The sequence below is a fragment of the Cloeon dipterum genome, chromosome 2, assembly GCF_949628265.1.
Source record: "Cloeon dipterum chromosome 2, ieCloDipt1.1, whole genome shotgun sequence".
Taxonomy (NCBI): Eukaryota; Metazoa; Arthropoda; class Insecta; order Ephemeroptera; family Baetidae; genus Cloeon; species Cloeon dipterum.
Window position 1 is genome coordinate 27,935,112 of NC_088787.1, and position 18,382 is coordinate 27,953,493.

Genomic DNA, 18,382 nt, shown 5'->3' on the forward strand with positions numbered 1-18,382 from the left:
TTAACGCAGCATAATATTCCAATATATAAGTTATTATAAGGTTAAGGACTGTTATTCACTGCTCAAAATTTACGCATAGATTTTGTTTTTTAAACTCGAAACACCTTTCATTTGTTAAGCCGCACAAGTGTTTTTGTATTCAATATCATTTTGGTTTGCTTACCTGTTATTTGGAATATTAACTGTGTATTTACAAAATTGTGCAACTTTGTATGCTTGGAATATAAAACAGTTATGGTTATAATGCAATTTTGTGGTTCAATTTACATTTCAGCTTTTTACATTTTGAGTGAAGTGATTCTTTGTGTCTATAACTAGTTAAAATTAAATGTATGGTAGAGAGATTTCATTTTGTAATTCGAAACACAATATTAAACGATTCTCCAAACCCATTTAGATTAACACCGCCGGTTTACCTCTGTGTCCATAAAATAAAAGGCACTCTTGTTAACAAAAATCGTGTATTTTTTAGGATTATCAAAGGGCAAACGAGCTGGTAATTCACTGCTCTCGCCGAGTTTAAAAGACAGTTAACAGAGCCGGCCGACTGGCAGGCATGCAAATGAAATAAAAAGCAATCAGCGTCGCTCACGAAGACATTAAAAATTTAATTTGCCTTCGCTGCAATCACTCTCCGAAACGCATCACTCTCAGATTCCGCTCTTTCCCACGTTTCGGTTTTTTAAAATGCGTCCGTCAGGAGCGATCGTATTTATTATATATGTATTAATGTGTGTGGCACGTAACTGTGAAGAATACATAATAAAAAGCTAAGTCCCCTTTTCCTGCTGCCGCTGATATCGTTCGTTCCGCCGCGAGAGAGGCACAATGCTACTGCTGGAGCGCGGATAAATGACTTTGACATTTCTGCCGTAATAAAAGGCTTTTAGGATTCCCGTCTCATCCTATAAATTATAGCACAGAAGCCGAGGCGGGCACCTGTGCACACGAGATCGCAGGGTGCGCTTTCACACAGAAACACGCATTCGAGCCTAATGGAGCTCGACGAAAATAAAATGCCATCCCGGAAAAGGGAATGTTTAATTCATGACGCGTGTGTAATTTTTCAGGAATTCCTGCCCTTAAATTGTTTCGTGTTTGGAATTATTCTGAGCTTCTTGTCGCTCGGCCCGCTTGCTTCCTTTTTCAGATAGCGCGAGAATTGTTTGAGAACCAGGTTTGTGACAGAATACTAACATCAAGGAAGTCATTACAATTAGCCTTTATTCGCACATTAGAGGCGAGATTTCAGTCTTGTTAAAAGTGACTGGAATACTTCCACGAAATCAGGACGTTTAGAAAAATAAAATAAATTGGCTCTCACACAACTAAACCCAGCGGTATAATATTCAATTTAGAAATTAGGAGGCAACAATATTGCATCAAAGTCATTTATTACAATAAACTTATAAAATTAAATACTTTACAAGCAAATCAATGTAAATGATTTGAATTAAATTTTTATTGGCTGTATGCAATTGTGTTACCAGTGCATCGAAGCAATGTAGAGTACTCGTTGATTTTTGAGCTCCTCTTTATCGTATTTAGATTTCAATTTTCCATACTTTAATAGATCTTCTGTAGGCCTTCACCTTGAATATTTTTTTATCAGCGTAGATAACATTTAAGCGACAAAAGAGGAAACTCGGCGGAGCATGAAATGTTTCGTTGGGAATCCACAAAAATACCATGATTTTATGAAACTCCCCTTCAAATGAAGGCGCGCGGCGAAAGCTTCTGCTTGTCAGGCCTCTCAACGCACCTGCCAAAGGGCTGAAAAATGAAATGCACGTGCGGTCAAAAACAAACCCGCAAATGAATCAATCTTTCACGCGTCCCTCGGCAGCGCGGCAAAAACGCCATTCATCCTCGCATGATTTGTGTATTTATAATGGCCTGTGTAAACAGTGGTCGGTAATTTTGATATGATGATTGCGTCGGTCGGTTGGCTCCGTCCCTCGCAGCAGCCGGATGGATGGATGAAAGGAAAGGAATAGGCTGGGTGGTCCCGCTCCCAAAGGGGAAGAAATTAAAACGTTTTGTGGCCACGCATGATTCCTCGCGCATTCTTCCTCCTTCTTTGCTGCTTTCGTAATTTATGAGTGTGCGTCGCTCAGTCAGACGTAATTTAGATCATCATCTCGTAGTAAGCCGCGATCACGCGCACTCTTCCCCACAGCATTTCCACTCGCGCAACAATAACACAGAAAGCAAGCAAGCGACTTTTATGCTCTCAACTCGTGAAACTCCAACTCGTGCTGCACAGCGCGCGATCGGAAGATGAGATTGTATACACACTCAGTCTCTGATTTTCCGTTCACATTGATGGGAGAGAGAGAGAGAGGTCGATGATTTTGGGTCAAATGTGAAGAAGTGAAGAGTGACAGCGTACAAGTTCCCACACTCACGGCTCTGAGTGTGTGTCAAAATTTTATAGAGAATACATATTGGTATTGGAAAAAGTCTTCATGTCTGATTGCATTTTGTGAGAATCTCTTAATAAAGAGGAGTGTTGTGATCTTTTAAATTTTTATGTTTGATGTTGTAGTCATTTCAGATTTCATGTTGTTGACTCCTTTAATGCATTCTTTTGTAATTTATTTTCATGACACAGGATTTTAATACAAATAGCCGATAGTATCAAATTTAAAGTTTATGATACAATACTAAATTATTGTAAAAATACCCACACCAGTATGTATCACTTTTTCGAATGCAGGGCTGATGATTTATCTTTGAAGAAAGCAGCAACATGCGAAAAACAACGTAAGTATATTTTAAAATATAATTATTTCCTTGTAAATTGTTCACCGCCGGTGTTTTTTTAATACAGCTATCTGTCTATATAGCAAATTAGATTGTTTCAATTTTGAAACATATAATTTTAAATGAAAGATTTAGAGAATATGCTTTAAATCACGTTTTAAGCTGATGGAAGGCGGATGCAGTCTCGATATTTAAATAAAATGCGCTTTTATGCAAGTTAATGACTCGTAAAACGTCCCAATTTCCTGCCTGCCTATAGTGTTTTCATAAAAAGCTCGCATAATCCATTCAAGACGTTTTTACGCTCCCGTTCGTTCCTCTCTGTCTCGCTTCCCAGAGGCTTTGTTCTTGCTCAGCTCATTTTCCTTTATTTCCCGGCGCAATAGAAAGATGCCAGTGCGGTGTACCTTCATTTTCTATACTAGCTGCAATTCAACGGCTTTGTTGTGGTCTCAACAATGCGAGTGGAATGCTGAGAGTCGCCTTGAAAGGGAAACATTTCACAGATGAATCGGCCGTTTTAACAAAGGAACGACTTCCAGGTAACAGGAAAGACTTGAGACAAAGCGAGGAGCAGAAGGAAATACTCGTGTCTGGAGACGGAAAATTTAATGACACTCCACATCTACGAAAACAGAATGTTCTCTGCAGTTGTTAGGGGGTTTTATTCTGTAGGATACAATTATAAATGTGCGCACCTTAAGAACTGAAAATGTGTTGCATTTATCAGAAAAATCATGGCCTGAATTGGACAGCAGTAAAATGGAAAGTCGTAAAAATTAAAAAATTATTCTTATTCCTCCCGTCATAATTTACAAATAGTATTAATTACTACCTAAAAAAAGGAATTTCACTGGTTCACAACGCATAAAAATTCTGTTTGGCGGGCGAGTGAAATATAAAACTAAATTACAAAGTAGGCACCTGGTGAGCAATCACTTATCTCATTAATAAACTTCCCGTGTTGTCTGTGGTGTGCGAAATTGCGTGTCGCGGCACTCACTCATTCACAAAGTGTTTATACGCACTGGCGGCGCGCGCGACTTGTGCAGCCGCGTAATTAGACGAGTTTGCGCTCTCTTGGTGGCTTCTGTTATTTTATGAAGTGCGTTTCCCAACAAACGAAACCGGCTGCGTAATATTTTATACATTATTATGTACAAAAGAATACAGGAACGTGCGAGAAATGAGAATGAGTGACGGTCGGCCATAAATCTGATATTGCGGGTAAAAAAGCAGTCGACTTTGTTCTCCATTCACGGCACTGGCGTATGTTTCTTGTAATTCAATCTTCAAAAGCCAAGAGCACAACTTCATGAGACCACTGAACGCGATTTGCGGGATATATTAGAAGAGCGTACGCTGTCACCAGGGAAACTATATAACCTGACATATAAGGAAAAGGAGTCAATAAACTCTGACGAATTAATTATTTCGCAATTTGAGGATGGTTTAAATTTTAGGAAATTTTGTTCGATCGAATCAATAGGGGAGCACCTTTCTCGGAGTTAGTTTCAATTAGAAATTTTTAGTACATAAATATTTCAGAAAATGTGGAAAATATTAGGCCAACTTTCAGTAATTGATTCAAAAATTCATGTTTTATCATTTCAAAGATTTTCTAATATTTATTGTTTCTTCTGTGTGATACTCTGTTAATATCAACATCAGTTCTTCATTAATGTTCAATTCAATTCGTTTTTATTTCTATCTGTTTAAAGACTACAAAAGAATGAAAGAACTCTCTAATCCAGAGATTATAGGGAAGCCTGTCGACTTTGGTAAAGTTTATCTCGGGCTTATGTACAGAACCTGAACATTGGCTATGGACTCGTCTGATTTCCTCCTTTTTATTTTAACCTCCTTGACGCGCTCACAAGCGCACAGACAGTCGACTCGCTACTTTTTCAGTCAGTCAAAATATCTGAGGTGTAATTTTACATCCGTTCTCACTCGACTTAGATTACTGCTCTGGCTCTGGCCGTACTCACGCTGCTTAATTTCTCTCTCTTATTCGTCTGAGCAGAACAGCAGACCCGCAAGTGCTTTTCCCATTCTCGCCGCTTATTCGGGGAAGAGCGACTGAAATCGCTTCTCACGCACAATTAACGAGAATATTACTTTTTTTCGCCGCGGAAAGAATGAAGTCCTGTGCATGTATGTGTTGTTTTAGTGCGCAGCTCCTTCAAAATGCAAGCTCACGCGTGTTAGTTGCCCCACGAAAATTGAGACGTTCCATCATGGGATGGGTTAGTTCTTTTTTCTTTACACGTTTCCTTCGTGCATCACGCCTTTATTGTCTCCTTCACACGTTTGTTCAAGAGTGTAATTGCGATTTATTTTGCAGGAGCTAGTAAATTTTGCGCTGAACATTTTAACTCTGTGCAAATTAATTCCCTGACAATCAAGCTGGGAAATTAATTTCAAAAGCTTTAACGCACAATTAAAAATCAAAATTCAAATAACTCTCGTGCGAATGAAAATATGTTTTTCATCATTTAAACAGTTGACAACATGAAAAAAATGAGAGCAAAATTTGAACTATCAAAAACAAATAAAACTATGAAAATAAAATGGCTATTTCAATTAATTTGAGCAGGAAGGCGTCATGCTGTTTTACGCTCATTCCATTTACTAAATCCCAAGTCATACAAACTAGAAACAATGCACAATGTGAAACGGTTGCTATACACACGCGGCAACTTGTCACCAGAGAGATTTATGTTCCTCGCCGTTCAAAGTTGAGCCACACGCAGGCCGCTGCGCGATAAAAACGTAATCCCGCACAGCGGGGGCAGCGATTACGCAATTAAAGTCAAAACAATATACGTGTGCAGAGGGAAAGTGGAACTAGCGCAAATAACCCCCTTTTGGAGAGGCGGAAAGAGCAAAATAATAAAGTGCAGAGCTGGGCGTCGTAAATTTCAGATCCGCCGACAGTTTCAGGCTTCCAGTGAGCCGAATGCAAACACGCTCCCATTTAAAAGGCCCACTTTTATCTTTTGTGTTGGCTTTGTGACTGCATTTTTATGTATTTCACGGGTTGTTTACTTTAGACCGAGATCTGGCATTTTATTTGCTTTATTTCTTGCGCTGGTACGTGAAATGGGTATGGATCAAATTGGTTACACCAGTTTTATCATCTGATAATAAAAATTGTCAAGAATCAGTGCAAATTAAATTCGCAATTATTCGAATACAATAGAGCGAGATAGTTGAATTGGTTTGAATAATAATTCAGCTAACGCTCAATACTGCGGTGCAATGATATTTCTTCCAGAAATTCCAAATATGTGGGATGCGATTCCAAAGAATACAACCCAAATCATTAGTAAAGAGTGAAACGTGTGTAGGAATAGACGTGAACGAACGATCTCGAAACACATCACTGACCATAATGTAATACTGATAAATGAGAATTTTGTAGTTACGGAAACTTAAGAACACCAGGGAGCAGCATGCAATGGGATTTAGAGTTTGGAAATCGTTTTTGTAAGGGTTATAAAGCACAATATACGACATGGTTGGGAAATATGTTATTGTTGTGAGGTGAAATGAACCGAATAAGTGAGTTGTATTTAGTGATTTAGAAATTTATATCACAGCGAATTGGCTAATGGAAGGCTAGAACTGGGATCCATTTTATCTTTTTTTTCAAATATTGCATAATAGCAAATGCTGTCAATCATACAATCAGCCTAAAAATGGATACTCTATTAATTTAAAAAGGTGCAATTTGTTCTCGTCATAATAATCAAATAAACATTAATTTTTTTTGAGTCTGAAATATAGCAAAATAATCCAATTATGAGATTTCAGTTGCGTACCATTTGATGCTGATCACTGTTCAACTGAAAGGTCGATATAAATGGGTAGAATTGAAATGTCTTATTCGATTAAAGTGCATTAGCCGAAGTAAAGCAAGTCTTAACTATACTTTCAAGCATTACGCCCTCGCCCCCGCACAACTGGGAGCGCAGATAGTGTTGTTTCCGAGTGTAGGCCTCAATGGAGCCCAAGGAGCTATGAAAGTCGCTCATCATCGAGCTGTGCGCCGTAAATCTGCGCGATCTGTGACGCCTCTCGCTGCGTGAGTTCATTTGCATAAACAAATAAACAAGTAGTATGGTAATAATTCCCGAGCAGCTTTGCGTGCTGATTGATTGTTTTTTCGCCTAATCGCACCGCCTTTGTCCGCCGTTTATTGTTGCTCACTCACGTCCCAGAGAAAGCATTCGAGTTGCCTCGTAATTTATTATACACGGGCAGAATCGGAAAAAAGACGCGAGAGTTTCAACGCCTTCGAGGAAACGATCTTATTGTGTGTTTCACAGCACCGCTGTTAATTTAACTTGTTGCACATCTCGTTGGAGTAACATTGATGAATGGATACAGTGAAAAGCGCAAGCTCCTGCGCGTTTAATTCTTTTCTTGTTATGCTTTGTTTACGACATTTTCTTTTACCATCAATCATTGCAAGATTGTACAATGCGGGCTTTCACTTGAAGACATGTTGAAATTTTCAAATTTATTTATATAACAAAAATATCATTTAATTCATCCTATTTCTTTTTCTGAAAATTTCCACTTAAGCGCAGTTAAAAAATTTAGCCGAATATAGTCATTCTTTTATGTAAAGGGTTGGCCTCAATGCAGAAGTGAGTGTAAAAGCACATTAGACGACTCTTTGCAAGAAATAGAGTAATTTTTATTGTTGTGTTTCATATATAATTTGAACCTCATAAATTTTCATGCATTTCACCCAGATTTCACTCATCACTTGCCACGCTCATCGAATTCCAGGTACCCATCGTGCGTGAACACTTTTTTGTATCAAGTTTTCTGCATATAATTATGCTGCGGATGCAGCGTCTAGCGGTTGAAAGTTTGTGTTTTCTCTGTGTAGTTATAAATCTTAAAAGTGATCGGGCCGAGCGCATGTATATTAAGACGTATGCAAATGATGGTGCACGTCGCCCCGTGTGCATAATATTTCATTTTCAATAAATCTCGGCATTGCATTTAATTATTTCTGAGACGGCGAAAAACGCTTCTGGCGCGGACTGATAATGTTGAGAGGATACAAATATGCATACATTATAAACAAACGCGCGAGCCGTCATTTGGAAACGAGGAGAATACGCCCAAAATTCAATGTTTCTAGAGCGTTAAGAGCAGGTTCGAGTTTAAAAACATCATGTTTCTCTCGTTCCAAAGTGGGCGCACTTTTATATATTACGTTACAAGTACAACGGGTTAGTCTGCATTTTAATGCACTTTTCCTCCGTGGTAAGCATATAAATCTGAAGCGTCATCGAAAATAAAAAGGACAATTTGTGTAGCAAGCTGTTTCGGTTTCCTCCACGCAGCACAATAAATTTCAAGTATAACAAAAGCAGCTCGTTCATTCAAAACTCACAGGTGGCGAAAAATTTCCATTCAAAACCATACATCTTTCTTTCATATGCTTGGAAACAGCAGAAAAAAGTCGCTGACTCGCTCCCCAGGGAGTTTCCCGCTTTCCCAGGCGCAAGTTAAAGTAGCGTATTTACACACATTCTTTTCGGGTCCAGGGCTTGTAAGGTAGCAGATAATATATACACATATTGAAATGAGCGCTAATGGCACAGGCGCGCAGCAGCGCCAGCACTTCTGTATGTGTTTGCTCTGGGCGTCGCACCAATTTTTGTGGACTCATCTAGCGGCTGGGCCACACAGCAACACACACGGCTCTCAAAAAAGGCTGCTGATTGATTGCTCATTTGGACCCATTCAAATTTCAGACGAATTAAGCACGCCATGATTTATTTTGAAAGGTATGCATCTCTCGTCAGCAAATTAGCTCCAACTCCTTGCACTTAACCTGCAGCTCTTGCTTGTTTATGTTCAAAATTAGAATCTAATATAATTAGGGAGCTGAAAATTCTTGATAACACATGACCACATGAATTGTCATGAAATTTGAAAGAGTGAATATCAAACTTGCTCTGCTTTGACTATTTATTTGTGTTGATAACTGAATGTTAACTGAAATTCATTAGTTAATTTCATTTTGTGACAGATGGGAGTTTCATTTTGAAATTAGAAATGAACAGGCCTTTTAGTTTTTTCTTTTCTCCAATTTTAATTTAAGTGACGGTAAGTGACAAAAATAAATTATCAATTTGTGATAGCGATTTTGATTTAAATGTAACTTCAGTAAAATATTAAAAAAGTTTCCGTAGAGAACACCAAATTAAAACAAACGAACTCGACACAGAGAAAACAAAATCACATTATGATATTGATGACAGCTAATAAAAACAAATTTCAACAAATTTTTGCGGTTCTGGTGCACGATTTTTTTCTTTCAAAGCGAACAGTTGGAGCTTGTCGAATACATTTTAAACTTTAAATCCTTGAAAGTCTGCAAAATCGTTCTTCTGCGCAGTATAATTGTGTCACGTGGCGATTTTCTTTCGTTTAGCCGCGGTCTGGTGGAAAAGCGAGCGTGACCGGAGAATTATTATTGGCATGACACAATGTATCCGCTGCCTGAGAGGCGTCGTGGCGGCTGCTGCTGCGAAAGTTATAGTTGTTGCCGTGCGCTGGAATAAATCGGGTTTTAATCCAGACGCAGCAGACGTAAAAGGTTCGCGTCCGCTTGCCGCCACGATGAGTCACGCGGACGCGGACCAGGTGCATCTCACTCTTTCGCGAATGCACCTGCGAGTGCGTCTAATTTCACACTCAGCCGGGCCAACGAGGCTCGGATTACTAATTTCGGTAATGAATCGAGCAAAATGAACACTTCCTCTTATGTTATTGCGCTGCCTTGGTGGGAACGCGGCGCGTCAAACCGCAAAAGCGCGCCAGTAAAATCTACGGAAGTCGTGCGCTCGTTTGCAACGCGTTTTTGCTGATTAGGCGTGTGCATCGGTGAAATGAGGAGCCGAGTTGCAATCAGGGCAGAAAGTTCAAGCAGAATTGCTATCGGTTTCCTGACGCCGCAGATTCTCACCGCTCGTTTATTGCCATGGAATAGCTTCCTGCGAACTCCACTTGGTCTTTATTGATTTTTAAGATTGATAGCTTTACTGCCGAGCCTTCAATAATACGTGGCAGAAAATACGGCCCAACTTAATGTGCATGCTAGAACCGAACCCAAATCTTCAAGCTACGAAGAAAAAAATGAACTTGATTGTAAAATAAAATGTATGTGTAGAGATAACGGAGTAAGCAAATTTGCATTTTAGCAATTGACTTGTATCCATAAAAAACATCAGGATTAGTATCATCAGATTGGAATTGGAATTCAAGGTTTCGACTAAACTGACTGTTAACAATTCAGCAGAATTGTTTATTAAATAATTAATTGAATAAAATCCCAACCTTTTCAAACAATTGAGACACTTTCCACTTGAAAAAAGCGAGCGAGACAAACAAGTGAGCTTCAAACCTCAATTGTCTGCAAATTTAATGGAAAATCACGAAGCATGCAACCCAATTTTTTTGTTAAAAAATGTCTTGATCACCAGATATGCTTCGCAGGCTTGGCCACCTAATTGATGTACGATTCAATTGAATTTTAATGTTTGCAGCACCTGACGCTTGCTATTTGGAACAATTTTCAATTATTTGTAACGGTAAAAATGCGCTTGTGTATAGCAATTAATTTTTAATAGGATTTTCGGATTCCAGGTTGGTCGCATTTTCAACAAATTTTCGGCTCTCTTGTGAATGAATATCGCTGGAATGATAATGATGCGTGAGGTGCATGATATGCAATAAACTAACCCGTGGAAAATGCTACAAATTCTCGACTTTGGCCATAAAATTGTGATGCAGTTTGTAATTAGTCCAAAGGGCCGGCAGCAGAATTCCTCGCGGGCGCATCATTAGGCGGCTAATTTGTACGCGGCGCGCGTTCCCGGAATAATTTATGACATCTTATTTCAATTAAGTGTGATTGATATCACACCGATTCCCGAAATCACGGCAGAGGGACGCATTCACCTGTGCCGGTCTGACCGGTCGGTCGCGGCGTCAAAAATATTACGAGGCACACCGCCGCAAGCGTCTCCCATTTTCACGAGGGAAATTCAGTGAATCCACTTTTTTGTTCCCTTACCGCTTACCGCGGGATGCTTCGATCGCAAAGCGAACGCATCTGGTTTGGCGGCTTCGTGTAATTATGCAAATCGTGATTCGCAAAAGGCATTCCGCGTGCGAATATTTTGCACTAAATCCACGCGTTGAATTCTCTGGCCGAGAACCGTAATTTTTATAGTAAATGTTTGCGGCATGATGCGCCTGAAAACTACTCTTAAATTATCTGCATTCGATCAGAAGATATTTCTATTTATATATCGATACCCCGCAGGTTTCATTAATTTCCATTGTATTTAAATGGGAAGGATATTTGAATTGCAAAAGAAAACAAACGCTTCCTTACCTGTTCTGGTCCTCAGGGCAGCTGTTTTCGTCGAAGGTGACGATTCCCGCCGCTACCCCGGGTGGCTCGAGGTCTGAGTCGGCGCCGAGCAGGACGCTGTTGGCTGCCAGGTTGAAGAGTCGCTTTGGCAAGGGGACCTTGGTCCTGCGCTCGCCGTCGCCGCCCCGAACCCTCGTGTAGGCCACCCCCAACAACACCAAACACGCTCTGTTGACGCCGGGCTCGTCGTCGGCGTCCCTCGCCGGGGGAAGCACCCTGAACCTGAAGCGGTAGTCGAGGTTGACCCTGACGACGGCGTGGTACTCGGTGGCCGTGGCGTTCTGCGGCAGCGACTCGGACATGATCCGCACAGTGCAGGTGAGCAGGTCGTCCCTGAGTGCGCAGTCCGTGCGCTCGAGCGGCCGCAGGTGCGCCCTGCTGCGGTGCAGGTCGTCGCACACGGCGTCCAGCGTCGTCGCCGCCACCCCCGGCGCCAGCAGCGAGATGATGATGTTGAAGATGAAGAAGTACAGCTTGTCGGCCATCCTCTCACATGACAGCGGCGCGGCGCGTTGCGATTTGCACCACGCTCCGAAGCAGATTAAGCGTGGCTTAGACGGTCATCCTGAGTCAAGGGCATCCACTGCTACGCCGGCTCGAGAGGCGCATGCGTCGCCCAGGTAGTCACGCTCGTTTCTCTCTCTTTTCTTCGCTAGCTCCAGCCCGGCCTTTTCTTATCCCTTCCCGCTCGCTCGCTCGCTTGCAAGCGTCCAACACAGGGCTGCGCGCCGTGTTTTGTATGGATTCACTTGGAATTATTCTCTCGGCCACAGCCTGCACAGATTACGTGTTTAGTTTGAATTGAGATTCCGAGCATTCCCTTTTTATTCATCATTTGTTCCACTTTTACAGGAAATCTACCCTGATTTTTTTTTTCAGTTTATCAACAATTTTTGTTAAAATCGATCTCTTTTTGAAGGATTTTTATTTCACATTAATATCCTTGCTATTTAAATGCTGCACCGCTCACTCAAGTCACCAAGCATTGAATGTTTGAAATAAATAGAATTTTGAGTCTTGATTAAAGTTGGCGATATTTTTCCTTGGTTATAAGAATAATGAAATTAAAACACTTTAATTCAATTCGGCTAGAGCTTAACATGGCATAATATAATATAAGGAGATTTTTTAGAATATTACTACATCAGGACTTGTTTTGATGGACCTTTTTATGCTACGATTTTTACAAAATTAAATTTTTTATCGGCATGACAGTGGTGTCACAGTTCTCGTGAACAAACGTTATGAGTATATAATTAAAAAAATAAATCCCTGCCAAACAAGGAAGATCATTGTTTTCTAACACAAATATTGACAGGTAATAAATTATTTTTTTCTGATTCGCACACCGCTAAATTATCCAAGCAGTGATCTCAGATTTTTGCCTCGAGCTTCAAGCTCTCTATTTCGCAATAAACTTGATTCTAAGTCACCGCCTTATCTCAATGAGAGTATTGGTGATCAAGTTATTTACCATTCTATTAATTATTAAAAGTGCTTACTCTAAATTATTTACAGGCATTGGAAATTTTCAGATCGTGAAATATAGTAGTTTAGTTCCATTTAATTTGTTATATTCGACATATTCCTATAACAGGCTAATTTGCGCAGAATTCAACATAGTTTCATAACTTCTGCACTTCCAGAAATTAAAAACCAAATTTCTGTTCCGCAGATGTGTGCTGCGTTGAGTTGAGACCCTGTTGGCCAGGGCCCCTCCTCCTTTGTGTACTCGCGTTTGCCGCCCATGGAAGAGAGAGAGAGAGAGAGAAAAAAGCAGCGGAGCCAGCGAGCGTACTCTGGATGTTGTGGTTCTGCCGCCGCTGCCGCTGGAGCGATCATTAATTTTTTTCTTCTATGCTTCATTGCTGAGCACCTATTGTTATGTTGAACTCACGACTCTCGGGCCGTGCCGATGATGGGGCCTCCACCTCGCGGGCTCCTCTCTTTCTTCTTCGCCTCATGCTCGCTGGCGCAACGCGTATTTCCACTCCAACGGTCGAGATCGTGCGCTTGGAGATTTAAATTTTAAATAGACACTTTTATGGGAATCATTTGGTAATAACCGTTCATCAATACAATCCCAAACATCGCGATCAAAGTGCTTATTTTAACTACTGGTCACTTATCTTCAATAATATGAGCTTTAATTACTAATAAAAAAGGAAATTAAATTTGCTTATAGAATTATAATAAAAATTTCATTTACTATTGCTATTATGCAGTGCAATTAAAGAAATACATAAATTACAAGCAAGAATGGATGGTCATGCTAAAGAAAAAACTATGAATCACATGGTAATCTGAGCTGTAATTACAAACGATCAATGAACTATCCTTGTGTGTTATAATAAATACTCATTATAATGATAGCGGATAAAGGTTTCTATTTCCAAAAATTTTCAATGTTGTAATAAAGAGAAAATTTTTCAAATATTTTTAAAATCAATTACTTTCTTCACCGTGCTTTTTTCAACCTGACATGCAGTTTTATGTTCAGGGAAACTACGTGATTACAAAAGGTAACTTCCTTCTTATTTTCATGTTCATGCCTTTTTATTCAAGGTTCGCAAAACCCCGCATTTTCCGGAAAGAAACCTACTGGATCGCAATAAAATGTTTTTACGATACTTTCACAACCTTGTACATTTTCCGAAACAAGCAATTGTGTCGTCAGAAAATATCATAAATGGTCGGATGGCCAAAATATAAATTCTAAAAAATAAATTCTAGTGTGCTACTGATTTCAGAAGAATATGATTTTTTTATAATTTTAATTTAACTGTTAATTCTCTGTGTTGTTTGGTGTTAAAGATGATCTATCAGTTTTCGGAAACCTCGAGAAAATGTGGAAAAATCCCTAAATTAGTGTTCAATTGCGCATGGTGAATTAGGTGATCTAGATCTGTTTTATCGCATTCATTTTAAACTGGTTTGGAGACATTTAATGTTAGTAAAAAGTAAACCATTCTCGTCATCTGTTTCAATGACCTCTAACGAAGTCAAGTGCTTAACAAAAAGCGCATCAAGTGAAGTGACCCGAACTGCTCAAGTGCATCTCTTAAATGTCATGGAAGTGGATTGAAGATTTGTATGCGTTATGGGTGTGTGGGTGCAGCTCTCTCGCCGTGTCTTTTTCTATCGTGCGTATGCGGAGAGCAGAATCAAGAAGCCCTCATTTAAATGGAGCAGATGAGAACGTTCCCACCAACTCGCATACGAATAATGCGCCCTTGTTTTCTTTTTAGAGGGGCCTTGTAAAAATAATCAGCGAGATATATATTACTTGAGAGGCCGGGATAAAAAAGTGCGCAGTATGTGCTTTACGCGCGGAGCTGAAATTCAAACAGTAATTACTCCTCGTCCGAAGAAGAATTGTGGGCATTGTGGTAAAGTTTCTCTAAGCCCTTAATGATAATTATTGTAATTTTTGTACACAATGCTGCCGAACGAATTAATGAAATTCGGAGTGGTTTGCCCTTTGTTCATTGTGTGCGTGCTGGGCTTATAAAGTTTGGGAGAAATTCTCGGCTAATATTCACAGCCTTGATTTTTAATGAGAGAGGATTTAAATTAGTTGAATTATATAACACCAAAACTTTGATTTGGATAATAATATATATAGCACACCACACACAATAAGAATTTTTATTATCCTATTTAATATGTTTTTGTATTATGCTTTAATACTCCTTTTGTAGCTTTTATTTCTTTTATTATGTCTAAAATAAACAATTATTGTTTCTGATTGATTTGCCATAATTTCCTCGGAAATCATTTTGTTTCTGCAGAGTAAATATATCTTAGCTTCAGATTCTAAACTAGACTTAAAAATAGCCTTTTAATAACTCATATTCCTATTTAAAATTAGAGAGAGTATTAAAGAGAATCAAAATGCTGTAAATGGGAAATTTTTACAAACTTCGCAATTTTGGTTTGTAATATAATTCCGATTTAGTTAACCGATTTTACGCCAGTGGGATAAAATGGCAGTTAAATTATTCAAATCAACAGTAAAACCAACGATTTCAAGCAGTAATGGTTATATTAAGAATTGTTTAATTTTTGGAGATTTTGTTTTCAGACAAGTATGTAGTTTTATAATAAAAAATATTTATTCTACAATATTTCTTGAAGTGCGTCATTGGAACAGCACAAGTGAGCACAATGCACGAAGTATGCAACCTGCGTAACAGAGTTTTTGAATTTTGCGCGCCATCCCCCACCAGTTAGAGTGGTGTTTGTGTCTGATAGGATTTGGTGGCGCTGTTGCTGTTGTTAAGGAGGGTATAAGCAGGAGTGTCTGAGGACGACATGTTGGATTGTAGGCAGCGCGCGAACTCGCCCGATTGTTTGAATGTTGCATTCTGTAAACACAACCATATTCAAACAATCGGGCGAGTTCGCGCGCTGCCTACAATCCAACATGTCGTCCTCAGACACTCCTGCTTATACCCTCCTTAGCTGTTGTGAACTTACTTGTCTTTCGAATCTGACGATCCTTGCAGCTCAATCATGGGTAAGTCGAAACTGATTTTATTCCTTAAAAATCCAACGTCATCGTGCTTAAATTTAGCGTTATAATTATGCAAAGCTATCCTTGGATAGTTTCTGCGATGATTAACATTGGGCGTTTGGCGGATTATGGTCAATTTTCTTGAAAACTTACGTACCGCAAGTCTGCTTGCCGCTCGTAAGAACAATCCGCCATGAAGCCGACGTCGGCCACGTGTGTTATGCTTTCTTTTTTACTAGAAGCACAGTGCAAAATCTATTAAAATCAACTTTTCCGTTCTGCATAACTTCGTTCAACTCCAAATCAAGGTTCCTACCTCAAAATTCGCTCACGGGTTGTTAAGTTCTGCCCCAAAACAAAGTCACGCCAAAGAGGCTGCTAACAATGCAAACGCCATGAGCCCGTGATAAACAAAGACGCTGACCTTTGCGGTTGATTTCAGGTATCTCCCGTGATCACTGGCATAAAAGGAGAGCGACAGGAGGAAAGAGGAAGCCCCTCAGGAAGAAGAGGAAGTTTGAGTTGGGCCGCCCGGCTGCCAACACAAAACTTGGCCCTCACCGTGTGCACACGGTCAGAACTCGTGGTGGAAACTCAAAATTCCGTGCCCTCCGACTCGACACTGGAAACTTCTCATGGGCGTCTGAAGGTTGGTTATTTACTTAAATTTACTATGCTAATTAAACTAATTTTCCCAAAACTTAAATTTAAAAATGATAGCCGATTGTCACCGTCAAAAGGAATGTTTGGGAAATATTTCCATGATGTTTTTATGTTCATTCCCTTACCTAATCTGAATTTAACAATGAGGATTTGAACCAATCTGATGATAGCCATCGTATTTTACTATGTGATTAATTAATTTACGTAGTTCATAAAAGAAAATGAATTTTTCAGGATGCACCCGTAAGACCCGCATCATCGATGTCGTTTATAATGCATCCAACAACGAGTTGGTGAGGACCAAGACCTTGGTCAAGAACGCAATTCTCGTCGTGGACGCCACCCCATTCAGACAGTGGTATGAGTCCCACTACGTGCTTCCCTTGGGACGCAAGAAGGGTGCCAAGCTGGTGAGTTTGTCTTTAATGGTTTGTGCTAACAGGGTTGCTTAACAAGAAAATATTTTTGCAAATGTGAAGCCACAACCGGTTGAAATCTTGCTTCTGTGCTCATAATTTTGACACTAGTGTTAGTGTGGTTAATTAAGTTGCACTCCTTGCAGAATAACTTTAAACCAGTTTTATATTAATCAATCGTATTTAAAAGGATAACTAGTTTTGGCAATCCTGGAAGCTCTTATTTCTCATGATGAATCTTTGCGTGTCAGCAGATGAGCTTGGCAATCGGTTTGGAGAGCAGATTAATTTCTGATTTCCCTCTGTTTGTCGAATCTTGCATGAAGATTGCAGGCAACTGACTAATTTTAATCTTACATCACAACTAATTGAATGGCATCTTCTGATCTTGCTTTTTTCGTGTTCCAGTCTGAGGAGGAGGAGAAGGTGTTAAATAAGAAGAGGTCCAAAAAGGCCGACAGGAAGTACAAGACTAGGCAAAGATTGGCCAAGGTCGAGACTGCCTTGGAAGAACAGTTCCAGACTGGTCGCCTCTTGGGTCAGTATTTTTCAATATTCGTATCAGAAATCCTTGCACCCTATGATGTCAAAATTATCACGAGATTGCGCTATACCAGGGCTGTTTTAGAACTGGTTGCAGTCAATGGAGATTTGATACCTGTCATAGTTACTCTGAGCGTGCCCACTAAATTTTTATTAAAACCTCAAGGAGTATGAGTTAGTTTGAGATACTAATTTGAGTATTTTAAATTTCAGTATGCGTCGCCTCTAGGCCAGGACAGGTTGGCAGAGCGGACGGCTACATTCTGGAAGGAAAGGAATTGGAATTCTACATGCGCAAGATCAAGGCAAAGAAGGGCAAATAAGCCTTGTAATGTATTTCCTCGCTGTGTTTGAATATACAAGAGGGCAAAAAATTAAATGAAGTTTTCATAATAACCTTATAATTCTTTGTTACTTCTCAATCACATGGCTACTTCATTTGAATTTTTCTTAAACATTTAAGTAATTGCCTGAAAGTGAAGGAATTATTCGAACCTTGCACAATCAATTGTGTATGATAAAATCAAACTTATTCTGGTAATACAAATTCTAATCGTCAATAATATGCTAAGAGTTGAGACAGCTTCTTAAACATGATCTGCAACTAGCACACTTTTGAAATGCACTTTGCGAACTAAAATTGTGCTGTACCATGGAGGCAGTTGAACAGTGGTACTCATACAGTCAAGCAATAAATTTCATCACACTTAAAGCAAGAGATTTTTGAATTAGTGATCGCGTGACAGGTGGCAACACATTAATTATTATCAAATTCACTCGTATATTCCTACCCGAAAGAAACTTAAATTAATTTTTAGTGACTCATTCAGCAAGCAAATTTTGAATTTTATATTAATATTTTGGGCTAGATAGAATTTTGCTTTGTTGAGAATAAATTGAAGTAGAATCTTATACCACACAACAGTGCTGCAAAAGCTTTCGCCTCACTGTCACTACGCTAGGCTCCCCTCTATCGGCCTCAAAGTGAACTAGTAAACCATAACA

The 18,382-nt window shown here is 39.6% G+C and overlaps 2 protein-coding genes and 1 long non-coding RNA gene across 3 annotated transcripts in view; 2 read left to right on the plus strand and 1 right to left on the minus strand.

Annotated features, from left to right (window-relative positions):
• LOC135935807 (toll-like receptor 3) overlaps nt 1-11,724 on the minus strand; it is a 24,646-nt gene extending 12,922 nt beyond the window's left edge. The window contains exon 1 of the mRNA XM_065478369.1: nt 11,201-11,724. Within this exon, the coding sequence (XP_065334441.1) occupies nt 11,201-11,724 (524 nt within the window). The remainder of the gene's footprint in view (nt 1-11,200) is intronic.
• Nucleotides 8,433-15,330, plus strand: LOC135935808 (uncharacterized). The gene is made up of 4 exons (XR_010574251.1): nt 8,433-8,582; nt 10,347-10,391; nt 10,447-11,859; nt 12,915-15,330. It is a non-coding gene; the product is annotated as an uncharacterized LOC135935808 (long non-coding RNA).
• A 372-nt stretch (nt 15,331-15,702) lies between these two features.
• Nucleotides 15,703-17,773, plus strand: RpS8 (ribosomal protein S8). The gene is made up of 5 exons (XM_065479470.1): nt 15,703-15,758; nt 16,198-16,404; nt 16,653-16,828; nt 17,243-17,372; nt 17,591-17,773. Exons 1-5 carry the CDS (start codon nt 15,755-15,757, stop codon nt 17,698-17,700), a joined length of 627 nt encoding a protein of 208 aa, XP_065335542.1. The 5' UTR covers nt 15,703-15,754; the 3' UTR covers nt 17,701-17,773.
• The last annotated feature ends 609 nt before the right edge of the window (nt 17,774-18,382 follow it).

What these genes read in the sequence shown, in the direction of transcription:
- RpS8 (XM_065479470.1), top strand. An exon ending in GCAAGAAGGGTGCCAAGCTG is followed by an intron (nt 16,829 to 17,242) that starts GTGAGTTTGTCT and finishes TTCGTGTTCCAG; the next exon opens with TCTGAGGAGGAGGAGAAGGT. An exon ending in CCAGACTGGTCGCCTCTTGG is followed by an intron (nt 17,373 to 17,590) that starts GTCAGTATTTTT and finishes TTTAAATTTCAG; the next exon opens with TATGCGTCGCCTCTAGGCCA.